Consider the following 18,545-nt stretch of genomic DNA (forward strand, 5'->3'; position numbering starts at 1 on the left):
GAGTCTTTCTCCAAGCCAAGTGTGAAGTCAGTAAGAAGTTGAGGGTGTAGCACAGTATTTCAGTTTGTGTATGAGGACATAAGCAGAAGCAGGGTTTACATTCGACTCAAGGGAAATGGTGAATAAATGAAATGAACAGAAAGACCATAATAGGTCGGTCTACAAAACAGAAAAAAAAAATATCTTCGCTATCATTGTGGATTGTTGCCTTCTGTCCTGCCTCAATTTTGCTCAAAGGGTAGTAAGAACTGAGTATAGTAGCATAGGCAACATTGGTCTGGTCGTCTTGACAAATACTTAAAGATTTTAACCATGACTTTTTAATCAGACTCTTCCATAGAGCTGTTAAAAGATAGTATTATTTGCTGTAATATTAGCTAACATTATATACTGCCTACTGTTTCTTAGGCAGGTACTATTATTTTTATTCTAGTTTTAGAGATGATGCCTAAAGCAAATATTCAAACCTTAACACTCCGGTTCTATAATTTTTGTTTTTCATCAAAAGTGGAGCTAGGATTGGTCTCTTGACTTAGTCCAGTGTTCTTTTAACTAGTTCATGCCATATTAGAATTTTTCTCTCTTGAAAATGATTATGTGTTGGAGGATAAAGGAATGCATTTTGTTGACTGTGTTCTGTATTTTACAAAGGAAAGCATTACCTGTTCTATAGATCATTAAACAGAGGACTGCTTAAATTGCTCTTGAAGAAGAAGTGCGTTCTGTTAATTGTGAACCGAAATTATTCTTACCTTTTCTAGAAGTCTAGCTTAGACATGGAGGATGCACAAGAAATGTCTTAACCTAAAAACATCTATAAAAATAAAACCATTTGTAAAAATGTGTTCATAACTACTCGGGTGTGGTTGATTCTCATTGATTTTCTACTGTGACTATGATAACTTTAGGCAATGTTGTGGAATTACAGGATCTGAAAACAGAAACCAAGGCATATCTATTTTTTCTTTCAGATCTTAGTTTTCTCTTCTGTAATTTGTGATGTAATGCATATGGTTTTGAGGTACTTTCTGGACAGTTTAGAAACCTTGTATCTGTTTATTATCTATTTTATTTTTTCTCTGCTCATGTTTTTCTTTTAAAGTAGATTTGCTGGGAATAAGAGATTTAAAGCATTTAAAATATTAAGTGTTATTTATTTATCAGTGGTACCTGGTATAAGATGGGTATCCAGTGACTATCTGTTAAATTAATTTGAATACAAAATTCATTTAGAGGATAAAAATTTTTGAAAATGGAGATAGAAATAGAAAATCAGCAAAGATTCTTTGGTAGAAAACATCTTGAAGATATTATTGAAGTACACCTTTACAATTTGTTCAAAAGTAGTACATAAGCACATAGGATGTAATCATTGCAATGTAGGATAGTGAGTGCTGTAATTAGACATAGGGTAAAGTAGTGATACAAAGGATGAAGTGATTAGGACTTCCTGAAAGTCTGCAAAAATTTCCCAGGGATGAATCTGGAATATAATTTTGAATAGAAGGCTGAGTATACCAGATTGTCAGTGGGGAAAAGATATTTTAAACAAAGGTAACAATATCCTTAAAACTAGGAGACATAAAATGGCACAGCACTTTTGATGAAATGAAAATAGTTCTGTGTAGCTAAAATATGGGATACAAAATGTGGAATGCAGGCAGGAAGAAAGATAAGTTTTATGACATAGCCTAAGGTCAGATAGTTGTGTGCCTTATATACCAAAAGGAGAAGATTAGAATTTTTCTCTTGGAGAGTGAGGAGGCATTTGAATATCTTTAGCAGAGGATTTGAATTGGAACTGTGGAAGATGGACTGAAGAGAAGTGAACTAGAGGGAAAGGCATTAATCTGTGAGCCAAATGAAGGAGTGTGAGTGAGTGATTGAATCCTGAATCAGGGTTTTGTTAGAGAGAATGTGGAATAAAAGACAGACCAAAAGAGGATTCTGTGATTTGAAAAATATGTTTTTCTTATTTTTAATAGTACTCTCTTCTTAGTTCCTTTACTTGCTTAGAATTATCCTTCAGGTCATTGGTTCATCAATGAGTGGAGTAATAATAGTGTCAGGCACTGTCCTGGTATTGAAGATAGAAAATTTGAGTGCAGGGATCTTATTTGAGAAGTTTATAACCTAGTGAATTTTTCTTTTGTCTGTTTCACTTCTGGGGATGTCAGACTAGGACATTTTGACCAAACTTACCTTGAAAAAACTGAACAAAATATATTTGAAGGTATTGGCAGACCTTCAAACAAGTAAAGTTTTACAGCTCTTAGATCTGTAAGAAGGAAACTCCGAGAGAGGCGCCCAGCATTTGCGGACTTCTCTACTCTGGTAGAGGGTTACTGATTCTGAAAGAGTCAAGGCTTGAGAAGCTGAGAAGCTGAACAGGATTTTCTCCAGATTCAAGAGCAAAGAGGAGCCCCCTGGCAATCTCCACAAGCTTTAGGTTGAGACCCCATTAGTTAAAACAACTTTATGTTTATAAGTAGATTTATGAAATAATATGAAAAAGTACTTTTCAAAACTGACATATAGACAATATAAATTGCAAATCTGTAACTATTAAGAAATTGAATATATAATTAAAAATCTTTCCATAAACAACATTGTAAGCTAAGCTGGCTTCACCAGTGAAACATGAAAGAAGAAATTATACTAGTTTGACATAAATTATTATGTGAAATAGCGAAAAAGGGACAATTTTCAACTCATTTTAGGGAGCCAAGTGAACATTGATATTCAAATCTGTCAAGGATATTAGAAGTGGAAATTAAAGTCAATTTCACTCATAAACAAAGATTCAAAAATTTTAAACAAATATTAGCAAACTAAATTCAGCAAGATTTAATATAAAAGGGTAATATGTCATAACCAAGTGGAGGATTTTCTTGGTGTGAGTTAACATTTAACCTTTAATCAATTTAATTCATCTATTACCAAATGAAAAAAAACCTCATGGTGATTTCAATAGAAGTATAAAATGCGTTTGATAAACTTACATATATATTCATGTTAAAAAGAAATCCATTAGTAAACTAGGAATAGAAGGGGATGTCTTGATAAAAGGCATTCCCAAAAAACCTACAGGTAATATCATAGTTAACTGAGACAGCCGAATACCTCCCCCCCTGAGACTGAGAACAAGGCAAGGATGTTTCCTAGAGAGGTTTTATTGTGAACATAGGCATGTGAGGACATCCAAGTGGACAGTGCACGTGGGGAAGATTCCTTGTTTACTAGTCGCCAGGGGCCCCTAGGCATTCACCAGAATGACCGAAATGAGACAGACTCAGGGTACAAGCAGCACTAGGGAGGTGCTGTGCATGAGGAAGTACCCTGCACTGGTGGCGAGTGCATAGATTGGTATAACCATTTTAGAGAGTTATTAGGAAGTATCTCCTGAGATTATACAGGTGTAGATTATAAGCTGGTGTTTTCACTCTCAGAATGCATATAAACGTACACCAAAAGTTTTGTGCAGAAATGACCAAAATTGCATTATTTTTAATGGCCCCAAATTAGGAATAAGTATAATGTCTGTCAACAGTACAGTGGGAATAACTTGCATTTAAGTACTGTACAGCATTGGTTCTCAAAGTTTTTCTTCCCTTACCCCTAGTGGTAGCATCAGCATCAACAAGGAACTTGTCAGAAATGCAAATATTGGAAGTTAAGAACAATCTAACAATAGCCAGAGGGGAGGGGGGAAGGAACAATGGGGAGAAGGGTTTTCCGGAAGTACTATAAAGGACACATGGACAAAACCAAGGGGGAGGGTGGAAGCAGGGGAGGGAGGTGGGGAGAAAATGCAGACAACTGTAATTGAACAACAATAAAGTAATTAAAAATAAATAAAAATGTTCAGCAATAAAAAAAAAAAGAAATGCAAATATTGGACTGCACCCTATATCTATTCAGCAATTCTGGGCTTGGGGCCCAGCAGTCTGTGTTTTAACAAGCCCTCTATGTGATTCTGTTGCACATTAAAGTTTGAGAACTAATGCTGTGTAGCAGATTTTGGCATGCTTTTCCTGTAAAGGAACAGCTAAATAAGTCTTTGGATTTTAGGGGGGTACATGATCTCCACTCTGCTGTTACATTGAGACAGCAGCCATAGGTAATGTGTAAATGAGCAAATGTGGTGTTCAACAACCTCTACCCTATAGCAATTAAAATGAATGAATCCTATAACATAGATGTGTCTCTGAAACGTAATGTTGAGTAAAAAAAGCCAGATGAAAAAATATGTATGTATGATTTTATTTACATAATATTTTTAAAGAGGTGAATCTTGTCACTGGTATCAGAAGTTAGGATAATAGTTAACATTGGGCAAGGTTCATCATCATTGGGGAGAGGGGATGTGTTGGGATTTTGGACCCCTAGTAACGTCTATAAAAGTCCACATGTTTATACTACCTAGTACACTTGTTAGCCATGCTATGTAAAAGAAGAAGCAGGAAAAAACTTGCTTAGCGCCACTTGGAGGTGAACATTATATAGCAATGCTTGTGAAAAAAAGTTTTTAAATAATTTTTTAATTTTTCAATTACAGTTGACATGTAATACTTATATTAATTTCAGGTGTACAACATAGTAATTAGACATTTTGTTACATGTAATTCATCTTTTATTCTTTTTCTGGCAGACAATATGAGCAAAACTATATTGCTCACTATAGTTTTACACACTTTTTTTGCTTTATACAGGTTGTAAACATATGTAAGTGGGTAAAATTTTTGACTTAACAAATATTCCAGGACTAACATAATTTCTTTTATTTTTATTTTAAAAATTATATCGTTTTTGCATTTACAGTTGTCCCAATATTTTCCCCTTTCTCTCCCTCCACTCAGCCCCCCACCCTAGGCAATCGCCACACCATTTTCCATGTCTATGGGTCATGTATATATGTTCTTTGGCTACTCTGTTCCCTGTGCTGTTCTAAGCATCCCCGTGACTATTCCTGGAACTACCAATTTGTACTTAATTTCTCCACCTTTTTCATCCATCCCCCCTACCCCCCTCCGTCTGGCAACTGTCAAGACATTCTCTGTATCTGTGAAGGATCACAGATCTTTCTGTTCTGCTTGTTTCTTTATTTTGGTTTTTAGATTCAATTGTTGATACATATATATTTTTTACCATTTTATTGTTAATATTTTTGATCATCTTCTTAAAGAAGACCCTTTAACATTTTATTTAATATTGTTTTAGTGGTGGTGAACTCCTGTAGCTTTTTGTTGTCTGGGAAGCTCTTTATCCTCACTCAAGGGTACAATTATTGATGAGAGACAGAGAGAGAGAGACAACAGGCAGGCAGACAGACGTATTGATGTGAGAGTAAAACATCAGTCAGTTGCCTGCCATACATGTCCTGACTGGGAACCTAGGTACGGGACCTTTGGGTTATGGGATGATGCGCCAACCAATTGAGCTACACTGGCCAAGGCCCAGCATACTTTTTGAGTTAGGACAAAAGAAAGGTTATGAAGCTTTCGTTAGGCTATCATCATACAGCAAACTAAATTAGTGTATCTGCTTTTAAGTTAACATCTGCCATTGTTTAAAGACTTTAATTTTAGGTTATAGTTGAAGTGATTTTTATATGAAGTTTTATGAAGGAACAGAAGCTAACTACACAAATAGTGTTCATAACCATATTGACTATTTAGAAATTAAAAATATTTTAAAAATCATATAATCATATAATCAAGAAAATGCCACTTGTTAAGAAAAAACGCCACCAAGAAGGTATTTCCCAATATTTTAAGCATAGATGGAGATGGTAATAACTGGCTTTCATGGTAACTTGTTTTAATACTTTTTTGAGAAGTCTATTTTAACCCTGGCTGGTATGGCTTAGTGGATTGAGAGCTGGCCTGTGAACCAAAAGGTTGATCTAGTGGTACCACAAGTAGGATTCTAACCAAAAGTATTGGGCTGTATGTACTTTTTACAGGAAACAGACATATAATGTATCAGGATTTTATATAAGCAAAAGTACGGTCTTTTTGTATTTTAGTGATTTAAAAGGCAAAACCTCAGATTGTTCTCAAGCCTGTTAAAAGTTTTTTCAGTTCTTATTATCATATACCTATTATTTTCTGCAAGATGAATAAATTGCTAATTTGTTATTTCCTAGGAAGAATATAGAGCTGAAGGTATCAGCTGGCACAATATAGATTATATTGATAATACCTGTTGTATAAATCTCATTAGCAAGAAACCAACAGGACTCCTCCATCTTTTAGATGAAGAAAGCAAGTGAGTATGATTCTTTTCAATTTTGTCGTAGGCCATTTGGGCTTTTTATGTCTAAGTCCTCGGCTTCCTTCTAACATTATCAATAAAGAGCCAAAGTTTTCCTTTTATGCATTTTATGTGTGTGTGTATTTGTGTGTTTCTAGGAAAATTGGATGGACTTCACTAACTCATTAAAATTTTTTTTGTCTAGATTTCTTCTACAGAGTTACTTTGATGATAAGTTTGTTGGCATTAATGCATTTTGTGTTTGTGTTTCTCTTGAATTGAGTTTATATGTGAGATGTGTTTGCTCTTTTCACGTTTAGGGAAAACATAGCATGATAGATCAGTGGTGCTGCCATAACTGACATATGCCAGGATTTACCACACTTTATTATACAGTTTACTGTACCAAACTTACTCTAAGCTTCAGAAATAAAGCTTCACTTAACGTCCTCCAGAGGGTTGTCAGTGCTTTATAAAGTATTATATATAGTTAAATTATCCTAATAGATGGAACATTTAGAATTGAAGAAACAGAAGTCATGGAGAATGTCTGTATTTTCTGTGATTTTTTTAGTAAAGTGTTTACACATTCAATTAGATCACCTGATATCTAGCTTAATATTACACCCATTAAATTGGTATATAAAATATTGGGGATTTGCTATCATAGTTAGCATTTCCATGCATCATCTTTGTGTGGGGCAATCTAAAGTTAATGACTGGATTCTAGACTTCTGGTCAAGATCAAGGTGTTGGCAAACTCTCCTTGCCTCTTTGCACAACCACATCAAAATTACAACTAAAATATAGAACAACCATCACACAAAACCATCAGATGTTGAGTTGAATGGAAGTCTGACAACTACAGAATTAAAGAAACCACATCCTTCCAAACTGGTAGGAGGGGTGAATACGTGGCATGGGCTGGTCACACATCCACGTGTGTTGGATAAAAGTTCGGGAGGGCTATCTTGGGAGCAAGGAGTCCCCACACCAGGCCCTGTAGCCTAGGGTTCCAAGGCCAGGAAGACCAGTCCCCATGACTTCTGGCTGTAAAAACCACCAGGGATTGAGCTGGTGGAAGAAACTTACTGAGTCCTGAGCCATTTCTCTTAAAGAACCCACACATGGACTTACTCAGACTCACTCCCCTCTGAACTCCAGCACTGGGGTAGCAGCTTGAAAAGCACCAGGGGCAGGCATACAGGGAGGTAACTGAAATACCTGGCTTAATGGTGAGAGTTGAGGGACAGCATTATAGAGATTCCAGAATGAGAGAAGAAGAAAAAGAGCAAGAAATTGGAAATGTTTTTGAAAAAATAATGAAAGAAAAATTACCTGATTTGGTGAAGGAAGTAGACATGCAAGTCCAGGAAACACAGAGAGTCCCAACAAGATGGAGGCAAAGAGGCCCACTCCAAGACACACCATAATTTTAAAATGCCATAATTAAAATTTCACCAAGGATAAAAATAAAAAGAGAATCTTAAAAGCATCAAGAAAAAAAACAGTTATTTTCCCACAGGGGAACTCCCGTAAGACTGTCAGCTGATTTCTCAAAAGAAACTTTGCAGGCTAGAAGAGATTGGTAAGAAATATTCCAAGTCATGAGAAGCAGGGACCTACAGCCAAGACTGCTGTACCCAGCAAAGCTATCATTTGGAATTGAAGGGCAGATAAAGAGCTTCCCAGACAAGAAAAAGCTGAAGGAGTTTGTGATCACCACACCATTATCATATGCCTGGGTTGTGGGTTCTGCCCCCAGTTGCGTTGCGTGTGAGAGGCAACAGAGCTATTTTTCACACATCAGTGTTTGTCTCCCTGTCTTTCTCCTCTTCCTCTCTCTAAAATCAGTAAAATGTCCTCAGGGGAAGATTAAAAGAAAAAGAGAGAAGAAAAAACTTCAAACAATTCAAGAAACCGATTATTTAGGTTATAAATGGTGGACTTAAGATTTATACCCTTCAGGAATTTTTGACTAGTAATCTTGTGCTTTAATGTATGTCCTCTGTTGCTTCCCAGTAATACTTACTTAGACTGTACAGTTAGAATTTCAGATTTGTGTCCCAGCTCTGTTAACTGGAAAATCTCTTTAATATCCTTGATCCTCAGTGTTCTGGCGTAGAAAAAGGAAACGATGATGACAAATGGCAATGTTGTCTGCTCTCTATCTTAAGTTGGTTATGACCAGCAATTGATATTGTGGATGTGTAATTGTATTGCAAAGGGGTCTTGTCTGGCCTGTCATTCTTTAAGTGAAGTTTTATTAAGTGCACGGTCTTTTACACAAAGACAGTTTTCCCCTGGACAGATGGTACCTCACATAGAAATAAGTATTGCCCAGTGAAGAGAATGTTACCTCTTTGTGGTTACCTAAAAGCTTGTGGGGTTAAAGCCAGGGCTAGAAATTACAGGGAGACATTTTAACTCAGTATAAGGAATAGGTTTTTAATCATTAAGGCTGATTAGCGGCTGCTTCATAAAATAATAGAATTATCCATTATAGTAATTATTTTGCATCTATCAGGGTATTGTACGTAAGAGACTAGACTAAATAACCTCTTGATGGTTGTCCCTTCAATTATATTTCTATATTTAGTCCTCCATAAAAATTTTTTAACAAATCTCAGTTTATAAATCATTCCTGTGCTTTAATATCCCAGAATATGCAAAAGCATGATATAGTTTCCCTCTGCCATGTGCCTTTAAGGAGGGGTTGACGATAAATTAGTCACGTGCAGGGAGAGCCATTTTGGGAATCATTAAACTGAGTATTTTACCTCAAGATATTTTGTTATATAGGGAATATGTAGCATGAAATATATGTTCAGTGGTATTCCTTCTTCATTAGTGTGTTTGTAGTGCTTTAGGTGCAAGGGTTTGAAGTCAGAAGTCTTGTTTAGTCATGTCTAGCTTTCTACTGGCTGTTTGACCCCGGACAAGTTTTTAAAGCTATGTGATGAAGGATGCATGCAGTGTGGAATTCGGAGAGGAGTAATAGTGTAAGCAAAGTCAGATAGCAGTAGAGTGTTAGGAGTGCTTTCAGTCTTTCCTGTAGTACTCAGAATGTATCTGCTGACAGCAACAGTGGCCGCACCTTGAAGCTTGTTAGAAATGCAGAATCTCACACTTACCCTGACTTTGTGAATCAGAATCTGAATTTTAGCAAACTGAAGTTGAAGAGCAGAGCATTCATTTAGGATAGTGGTTTGTCAGTCCTGCCTGCTCATAAAATTTACCTGGGGTACCTGGAAGTGATGCTGATGTGGCACTACTTAGCTTCAATTCTGTAGAACCACAGGAGGTGGGGTCCAGGCATCAGTATTTTTAAAAGCTCCAGAGGTACTTTCTACAATATATGCATAGAAACACTAAGGCTGCCCTTGCAGGTAGCCTTCGGGGGAATTCTAGATGAAGAGCTTTGGAGTGAGCAATAATGTCGGATGTGTGTCTGTTTCAAGGTCTTTTGCTTGATAATGTAGTATGCATCCACAAATGTTCGCTGAGTGTGGGACATGTGGACAACTTTCCTGTGGAATAAAAACTTCTCATGTCTGTCTGCCTTTCTTTGAGTATTTCTTTCCTCCATTTAACACAAATGGAGGAAGTAAATCACAAGCATTTTGATTATCAGAGGATTAGAAGGTAAATAAATCCTTACCTGGAGAAAATGAGGTGAGCATCTTTCCTGAAGAAAAGCATTCTGTCGTGGAGTTGTGTTACTGGTACTCAGTTCTTGGCACTGACGCAGTAAAGAATTACGGGTCAGTGAGACAAAAGTGGATCAGTAAGAGATTTATTAATACATCCTCAAGGCCTCAAGGGAGAGAGCAGGCCTGGTGAAAGTGGCAAGGAAGGCTTAGCATGGAAGAAGCAACAGGAGATCCAAGGCTAGGCTGCCGTAGCTCACTGGAAAGTCAGAGAAAAGGGGCCGTAGGGACTGGTTTGGGGGATAAGCCTGGGATGAGGTGCTAGCTGCCCATTGCCTTAGAGTTTAGTAGACCTTGCCTGTGAAGAAAGGAGGGTGTGGAGGAGAACAAAAGAAAGGGAATGGCTGGGGCTGCTCCCTAGTCCTGTCTTGAGTCTTTTATCTCTTTCTCGAAGTCAGAATCTTAGAGAAGGTCTTGGGAGGGTTTCAAAAGAATATTCGCAGTTCTCCAGGGTTGCCCTTTTAGGGTCGTGGACTCCACTGATTGTTCAGTGACAGGACAGGGGGTCTTCAGTCTTTGCAATTGGTTCTGGTGACCCCCACCTGGTTTTGCTGCTTTTCTGAGTCTGCATCTGAAACACAACTGAGGTGTTGATGTTATCTCCAGGGAAGAAAGGCCAGGGGAGTATTTACCCTGGGGGTGATGTCCTTGTTTTCCCAGTTTTGCCCCCTGCCAGACACTGGGGGCCTTCTGCCCTGGTGACCATCTGCACCTGGCTGTAAATTGCTCAGCCACTGTGTTCCGCTCTCTGTCTCAGCTTCCCTGTTCCACTTGCCAAGGAATTTTCCCAGCTTCTTACTATCCTGTCTCAGCAGTGAGGCATAGGTTTGCAGAGATTCGGGTGGTCTAGGCTTAGGAGTGTGGATTCCATCTGTGTGCCTTGGTGATCCTTAAATTTTCCTGAGTAGGGGAGGCATGTGATTGAAGTACTGCTATAAGGAAATTTCTTTTGAATCTTGACTTGAAATAAGGTTAGAATCACTGGAACTGTTATTGAGGCTGTTGCTGTAGTGTTTGAAATTCTGAGTGTACTTCATTCTAGAAGGGCTTTTAGAGTTCTAAAATGGAAAGGAAGAGCTAGATGGTGATGCTTTGGAGAACTGATAGTATTTGAATATAAAAGCAAGCCTAGGTGACTAAGAAAATGGCAATGTTGGCAAAATAAAGTAGGTAACATTTACGTCATCCTTATAGGATACCAGCTAGGGTTAGATATTTGATTAGTGTTATTTAATTCTAGTAGCACTGTGATACCTTATTGTACTTATTTTATGGATTAGGAAACAATTCTTAGAGGTTACCTCCTAGCTTGCCCAAGGTTACAGACAGCTAGTAACCTATATCACGACTATGTCTGGCACCAAAGGCCATTTTCCTTTCTGATTCCAATGCATACTACATAGTTAACATTTTCGTTGTGATTTTGGAATGATTTTTAAACATTACATTTCATATTCAGCACTTTTACTCATGTCACATTACTTATTGTTTTTTCAGTCAGCTGCTATTAAATGAAACTGTTTTTTGAAAGATACTTGCTCTCTCTATTCTCAGTACTGTTTTCTCTGTTTTCAGCTCCTACCCAGCCTTTAACATGTAGCTCATACTTGACTCCTATTACCTCTGTGAACCTTTCTATTCCCAACGATTAGTGATGTTTTTGTCTTCTGACCTTTTATATTCCTGTATTTGCTATTATGTAATTACTTTGTAATAAATATTATTTGATTCCTGGCTGAGAAATGCTCATCAGTGAGTACAACCTCATTGATATTTGAAATACTAGCTATAGTGTAAAAATATATAGTAACTTGTATGGGTAAGAAAATTTCTACTTTATATATATGAAGCAATGAGAAAACAAAAGTGGCTATCGATATAAAGGACTTACTCAAATTGAGACATCATTTCCTTTTTGGACGTTCTTGGCCCCAAACAACATGTGATTTTTTTTTTATTATCCCGTGGGTTTTATAGCAGTGCAGCACAGTGCAGCTGAAGCTAAATTCCTGAAGACCTGAGTTAATTTTTTTAGTTCTTCTTTCAAAGTACGAGTTTGGGCAAATGACAACTTTTGATCCCTCATCTATAAAATAGGGACACTAATTCTTGTCGCATTCACTTTTTAGCTTATGAGAATTAATTTAGATAATATAAGGGGAAACTCTGTAATTTGCTAAGTTTTTAAGATGGCAATGTAAGTATAATGTATTTTTTAAAAAAGATTGTATTAACTGCAGCATCTTTCTTAAGTGTCTTTGCTTGTGTTTTTAATTCAGCTTTCCACAGGCCACAAATCAAACATTGCTAGACAAATTTAAGCATCAACATGAAGAGAATTCTTACATTGAATTTCCAGCTGTGATGGAGCCTGCTTTCACCATAAAGCATTATGCTGGGAAAGTCAAATACGGCGTAAAGGTCAGTAAATTTCACATTGCATGTGCTGTTAGGGGAGAGTTTTGTTCTTAACGGTGTCACACTGTCTGTCCTCTTTGTAGGTGTGGAGGTTCTTCATCGGTAACAATCATCAGAGACATCATTATAAGGGTACTACGAAAATTCAGATTCCACCTAGTAATATATTACTCTCTTTGGTGATGTTTTTGTTGATTTTTTCATACAGATAACCTGATGTCAGTCCATTCTAGTTGCCTGTGGAGATGTGAAAGCATAGATAGTAGCATCAGTATGTCTTAAACCCACTAGCTGATTTGTGTAGTTCGTTGAGTTTTCCTCTTCTCTACATCCACGAGGCCTCATAGAGGCTTCATGTGTTCATGCACATTAGGTATTTGTGCACTTGGACTTGTAATGAATATATATTGAACTCCTGTGGAAGGAATCTTCATAATTTTGTCCATTCTTGTTTGTCATTAGTGAGCTGTTAACTTGCAGCCACTCGATGTTTAAGCCTGTCATTTAAGTCACTTTCCCAGGCAGTATAATATGGAGCCTCGTGGAGCACTATGTTTTCCCCTGGGTCTTGGGGGGAGGGTCAGAACTAAGATCACTTATTCAGGAACTATTTATTGAACACGGAGCCTGTGTCAGAGCCTGCGCTTGGTGTTTGAAGTGCTGCAGTGATAAAATAGGCAAAAGGTTCATGGCTCTCTATATGCATATGCATATACATGGACATACACACATGCACATACCATATGTACATACATGTGCATGTGTGTGTATATCTGTGTCTAATATAGATAAATGGGGCTATGTGCTATAAATAAATGAATGGGTTCTAAGAGAATCTAGTGAAATACTGGATTTTGAATTTATAGATCCATAAATACCTCTCTGAGAAACTCAAATGTTGAGAGATGACCTGAAATAAATGAAGTAAATGATGAATATTCTAGGCCATGAGATGGAAAAGAACTAAATTTGTTAAAATAATGAAAACAGGTCAATGTTTCTAGAGTATAGTGCGAGTGGATCTAGTGGCATAAAATGAATTCAGAGAATGGAACACAAATTAATTCTTCAGGGTTTCTAGATGAAGTTAAATGAGTTTGGCTTATTGAAATTATTATGGGGAGCAATGAAAAGATTTTAAAGCTGAGGATGTAGTTGTGTTTTTAAAAGATTGCTTTGATTCTTGTGAGGAGAAAGAACAACAGGATGGGAATGGAAGCTGGGAAATCAAATTAGGAAACCTTTTAAAACTGCTGAGGTGAAACATTAAGGTAAATTGAACCACAGGGGTGGCAGTAGAGTTGGAGGAGATCTACATGGTTATGAGATGTGTTTCAGAGGTATAATCAGTAGACCTTACTGATGGATTCTAGGCAAGTAAGTGACTTTTGGCTGTTGGTGATGGGTGAATTTGAGTTGCCATTTTTTTTAGAACAAACATTAAGAAGAACAGAATAGAATGGTGGTTACTAGGGGCAAGAGGGTAGGGGAGTTGAGATGTTGGGCAAAGAATTCAAACTTGTAGTTAGAAGATGAGTAAGTTCCAGGGATGTAATACACAGCATTATGATTATAGTTAACATTATAACACAGTGTTCAAAGTTCTTTAGAGACTAGATCTTAAATGTTCTCATTATAAAAAAGAAATGGTAATTATCTGACTTGATGGAGATGTTAGTTAACACTACTACAGTGGTAATCATATTGCAACATATAAATGTATCAAGTCAACATGTTGTATACCTTATACAATGTTATATGTCAGTAATACCTCAATTTTAAAAATATTTTTAAGTATGGTTTAAAACAAACAAAAAAACTTGAGCTCTAAAATCATATAGTGAGGTGCACAGTGTATAAATCTAAAGTATATGGATTTCTTGCATGCGTCTCCCTACTCATTTTCCCCTGCTGAGAGGTAACCACTATCCTAACTTTTTGTCCTTAGTTTTACTTGTTAATAAATTTTAGACAAATGGAAGCATATGGTATATATATTTGTATCTGTGATTACTCATTCCTCCATATTATCACATAGGTTGAAACTAAAAGGATGGGAAAAAAGATATACTATGCAAACCCTAACTAAAAGAGATGGTGTATTTACATTATTAGACAAAGCAGACTATAAGGCAAGAAGTATTAATAGAGATAAAGTGGCACATTTCATTACAATAGCAGGGGCTGGTTCAATAGGAATGCATAATCATCAATCAAAGTTGTATTACCTAATGATTTCATTTCAGCATGTATAAAACAAAGTAGAGCAGAAGTAGAACAAATCCTTCATCACAGTTGCAGATTTTAAGAATATCTCTTGTAATCTAACAAAATAAGCAGGCATGAAATCAAAAATAAAAAAATTGAACAGCATTCTCAAACAACTGACCTAATTGGCATATCATAAGGATAAGTAGTCTTTAGGTGTTTAGAAATTAAGCACAATTCTTCTATGTAACTATGAGTCAAACAAGAAATCACAATAAAATCATAACTTAAATTGAACGTTAATGAAAATACAAATTATGAAAATTGTAGGATGCATTTAAAACCATGATTTCTGATTTTAAATGCATATATTAGAAAGAGAGAATGATTGAAGAGTAATTATCTAAGTTTCCATCTCAAGAAACTAGGTAAAGAACAGCAAAGGACCCAGCAATTCCATCTGGGTTTTTATCCAAGGAAACCCAAAACACTAATTCAAAAAGGCATATGTACCCGTGTGTTTATTGTGGCATTATTTACAATAGCCAAGATATGGAAGCAACCTAAGTGTCCATTGATAGACAAATGGATAAAGAAGATTGGTGTATATATATATGAGGACTGCCCAGAAGTATTCAGCCATGTAATATGAAAAATAGAGACATTTATTGAAGAAGATATAAAAAACGTTGTACATAGGACGATGACGCCTCAGTCCCCTCCAAGGTAGGCTCCTTGGGACCCCACACAGTTCTCCCAGTTGCCATCAGGTGCCCTGTCGTATTTTCCTGAATTTCATGAACAGTCTGAAATCTCTTCCCTTTCAAAGGTGATTTTAGTTTTGGGAAAAGTCTGAAGTTGCAGAGCACCAAATCAGGGTTGTAGGGGGTTTGAGTCACCTGAGCGATTTGATGTTTCACAAAAAAACTCTGCGCGAGATGTGATGCATTAGTGGGCGCACTTTCATGATGAAGCTGCCAAACACCAGTTGCCCATAGCTGCAGCCTTCTGAATCGTCTGAATAGATTGCACACTGATGTTCAAGCTTAATGCAAATTTTTTTTGCAAATTTTCATATTCATTTTTTTTGTTTTTTCAATTGTTCAGTTGTCAGGCCTTTTTCCCCACTGTTCTCCCCTGCCCTATCCACCCCTACTCCCACAGTAAATTGTCCCCCATTGTCCATGTCCATGGGTCTTCTCTTTGTTTTCCTTGGTTTGCCCCTTCCCTTTCTTTTCCCCATTATCCCCCTCCTCACTCCCTTCTGGTAACTGTTTGTTCTTTATTTCCAAGTCTCTGGTTCTATTTTGCTCATTTGTCTCTTTTGTTGATTAGGTTCCACTTAGAGGTGAGATCATATGGTGTTTGTCTTTTACCACCTGGTTTATTTCACTTAGCATAATGCTCTCCAGTTTCATCCACCCTATAGCAAAGGATAAGAGCTCCTTTTTTTCTGACGTGTAGTATTCCATTGTGTAGATGTACCACAGTTTTTTGATCCACTCATTTATTGATGGGCATTTAGGCTGTTTCCAGCACTTGGCTATTATGAATAATGCTGCTCTGAACATAGGGGTGCATAGGTCCTTTTGAATTGGTGATTCAGGATTCTTAGCATATAATCCCAGCAGTGGGATCACTGAATTGAAAAGCAGTTCCATCTCTGGTTTTTTGAGGAAATTCCATACTGTTTTCTACAGGGGCTGGACCAGTCTGCATTCCCACCAACTGTGTACTATGGTTCCCTTTTTTCCATAACCTCATCAAAACTTTGTATTTGTTGATTTATTAATGATGGCCACTCTGACCAGTGTGAAGTGCTATCTCACTGTGGTTTTAATTTGCATCTCTCTAATGTCTAGTGGTGTTGAGTGTTTTTTCATGTGACTATGTGTTTGTCCTCTTTGGAGAAGTATCTGTTCAGGTCCTTTGTCCATTTTTTAATTGGATTGTTTGTCTTCTTACTGTGGAGTCATGTGAGTTCTTTATATATTCCAGAGGTCAAACCCTTGTCTGAAGTATCATTGGCAAATAAATTTTCCCATACTGTTGGTTCCCTTTCCGCTCTATTGATGTTTTCATTAGCCATGCAGAAACTTACTAGTTTGATGTAGTTCCATTTGTTTATTCTTTCCTATATATCCCTTGCCCTAGGGGATTTCTTGGTGAAAATATTGCTGTGTGGTATATCTGAAATTTTCCTGCTTATGTTTTTCTCTAGAACTGTTACGGTGTCACAACTTTTATTTAAGTTTTTTATCCATTTAGAGTTTATTTTTGTATATGGTATAAGTTGGTGGTCTAGCTTAATCTTTTTACATGTACTTGCCCAGGTTTTCCAGTGCCATTTATTGAAGTGGCTATTTTTACTCCATTTAATGTTCCTGCCTCCTTTGTCAAATAATAACTGACCATATTGACGTGGGTTTATTTTTGGACTCTCTGTTCTGCTCCATTGTTCTCTGTGTCTGTTCTTATGCCAGTACCAGACTGTTTTGATTACAGTGGTCTTGTAGTACAGTTTGATATCAGGTATTGTGATGCCTCCTACTTTGTTGTTTTTCCTCAAAATTGCTGAGGCTATTCAGGGTCATTTATGGTACCATATAAATTTTTGAAATGTTTCTTCTATATCCGTGAAATATGCCATTGGTATTTTGATAGGGATTACATTGAACCTATAGATTGCTTTGGGTAGTATGGACATTTTGATGATGTTAATTCTTCCAATCCATGAACATGGTATATGCTTCCATTTATTTGTGTCTTCCTTAATTTCTTTCTTCAGTGTTGTGTAGTTTTCTGAGTACAGCTCTTTTATGTCCTTGGTTAAGTTTATTCCTAAGTATTTTATTTTTCTTGTTGCTATAGTAAATGGGATTTATTTTCCTAATTTCTATTTCTGATATTTCATTGTTGGTATACAAAAATGCCTTCGATTTCTGAATGTTGATGTTATATCCTGCTGTCTTGCCAAATTCATTTATTAGGTCGAATCGATTTTTGTTGGAGTCTGTAGGGTTTTCTATGTACACTATCATGTCATCTGCAAACAGTGACAGCTTTACTTCCTCCTTTCCATTTTGGATGTCTTTTATTTCTTTTTTCTTGTCTGATCTCTGCGGCTAGACCTTCCAATACCAAGTTGAATAGAAGTGGTGAAAGCAGACACCCTTGTCTTGTGCCTGTTCTTAGTGAGAAAGCTTTTAGGTTTTGCCCATTGAGTATGATGTTGACTGTAGGTTTCTTGTATATGGCCTTTATTATGTTGAGGTATGCTCTGTCTATTCCCATTTTGCTGAGCATTTTATTGTAAATGGGTGCTGTACTTTATCAAATACTTTTTCAGCATTTATTGATACGATCATGTGTTTTTTTTGTCTTTTGTATTGTTTATGTGAAGTGTTACATTTATTGATTTGTTAACACAAAATTTGATTCAGATCCATTCATTGCTGTACTCGCTCAGTCACTTTTAATGTGACTTCCACATCGTGCACATGCTCACTCAATGGCGTCCACCGCTCCCACTGACCAGTACAGTGAAGTCAACATTGTTCACGCATGTGCATTCCAGTCTACTCTCCTTGGCTGCCAGGTTACATCTGTGTCACACAAACCATTCTCATTATGTTAATAATGGCTGGACTTTATCTGGACAGACCTCATATGTATAATGGAATCTATGACTCATGCATAAGAAGAACAGAATCTTGCCATCTGCACCAAAGAATGGACGTAGAGGGTATAATGCTAAGTGAAATGGGTCAGCTAAAGAAAGACAAATTCCATGTGGTTTCACTTTTGTGTAAAATCTAAAAAACAAAATTAATAAACAAACCAAACAAACTCATAGATACGGAGAACATTTTGATGGTTTCCAAATGGGAGAGGCGTTGGGCTGTATGGGTGAAAAATAGGAAGGTATTGAGATGTAGAAATCATTAGTTATAA

At 36.8% G+C, this 18,545-nt stretch overlaps 1 protein-coding gene across 14 annotated transcripts in view; it reads left to right on the forward strand.

The window, feature by feature from the left end:
* The window catches only part of MYO9A (myosin IXA), a 277,361-nt gene that overhangs the window by 106,122 nt on the left and 152,694 nt on the right, over window positions 1-18,545 (forward strand). For all 14 annotated transcript variants that reach the window (XM_045192856.3, XM_053928672.2, XM_053928668.2 and 11 more), the window contains 2 exons: window positions 6,149-6,270; window positions 12,245-12,386. In XM_045192856.3, coding sequence (XP_045048791.2) covers window positions 6,149-6,270; window positions 12,245-12,386 — 264 coding nt within the window. The remainder of the gene's footprint in view (window positions 1-6,148; window positions 6,271-12,244; window positions 12,387-18,545) is intronic.

This window comes from Desmodus rotundus, chromosome 7 (genome assembly GCF_022682495.2).
Source record: "Desmodus rotundus isolate HL8 chromosome 7, HLdesRot8A.1, whole genome shotgun sequence".
NCBI classification, from domain to species: domain Eukaryota; kingdom Metazoa; phylum Chordata; class Mammalia; order Chiroptera; family Phyllostomidae; genus Desmodus; species Desmodus rotundus.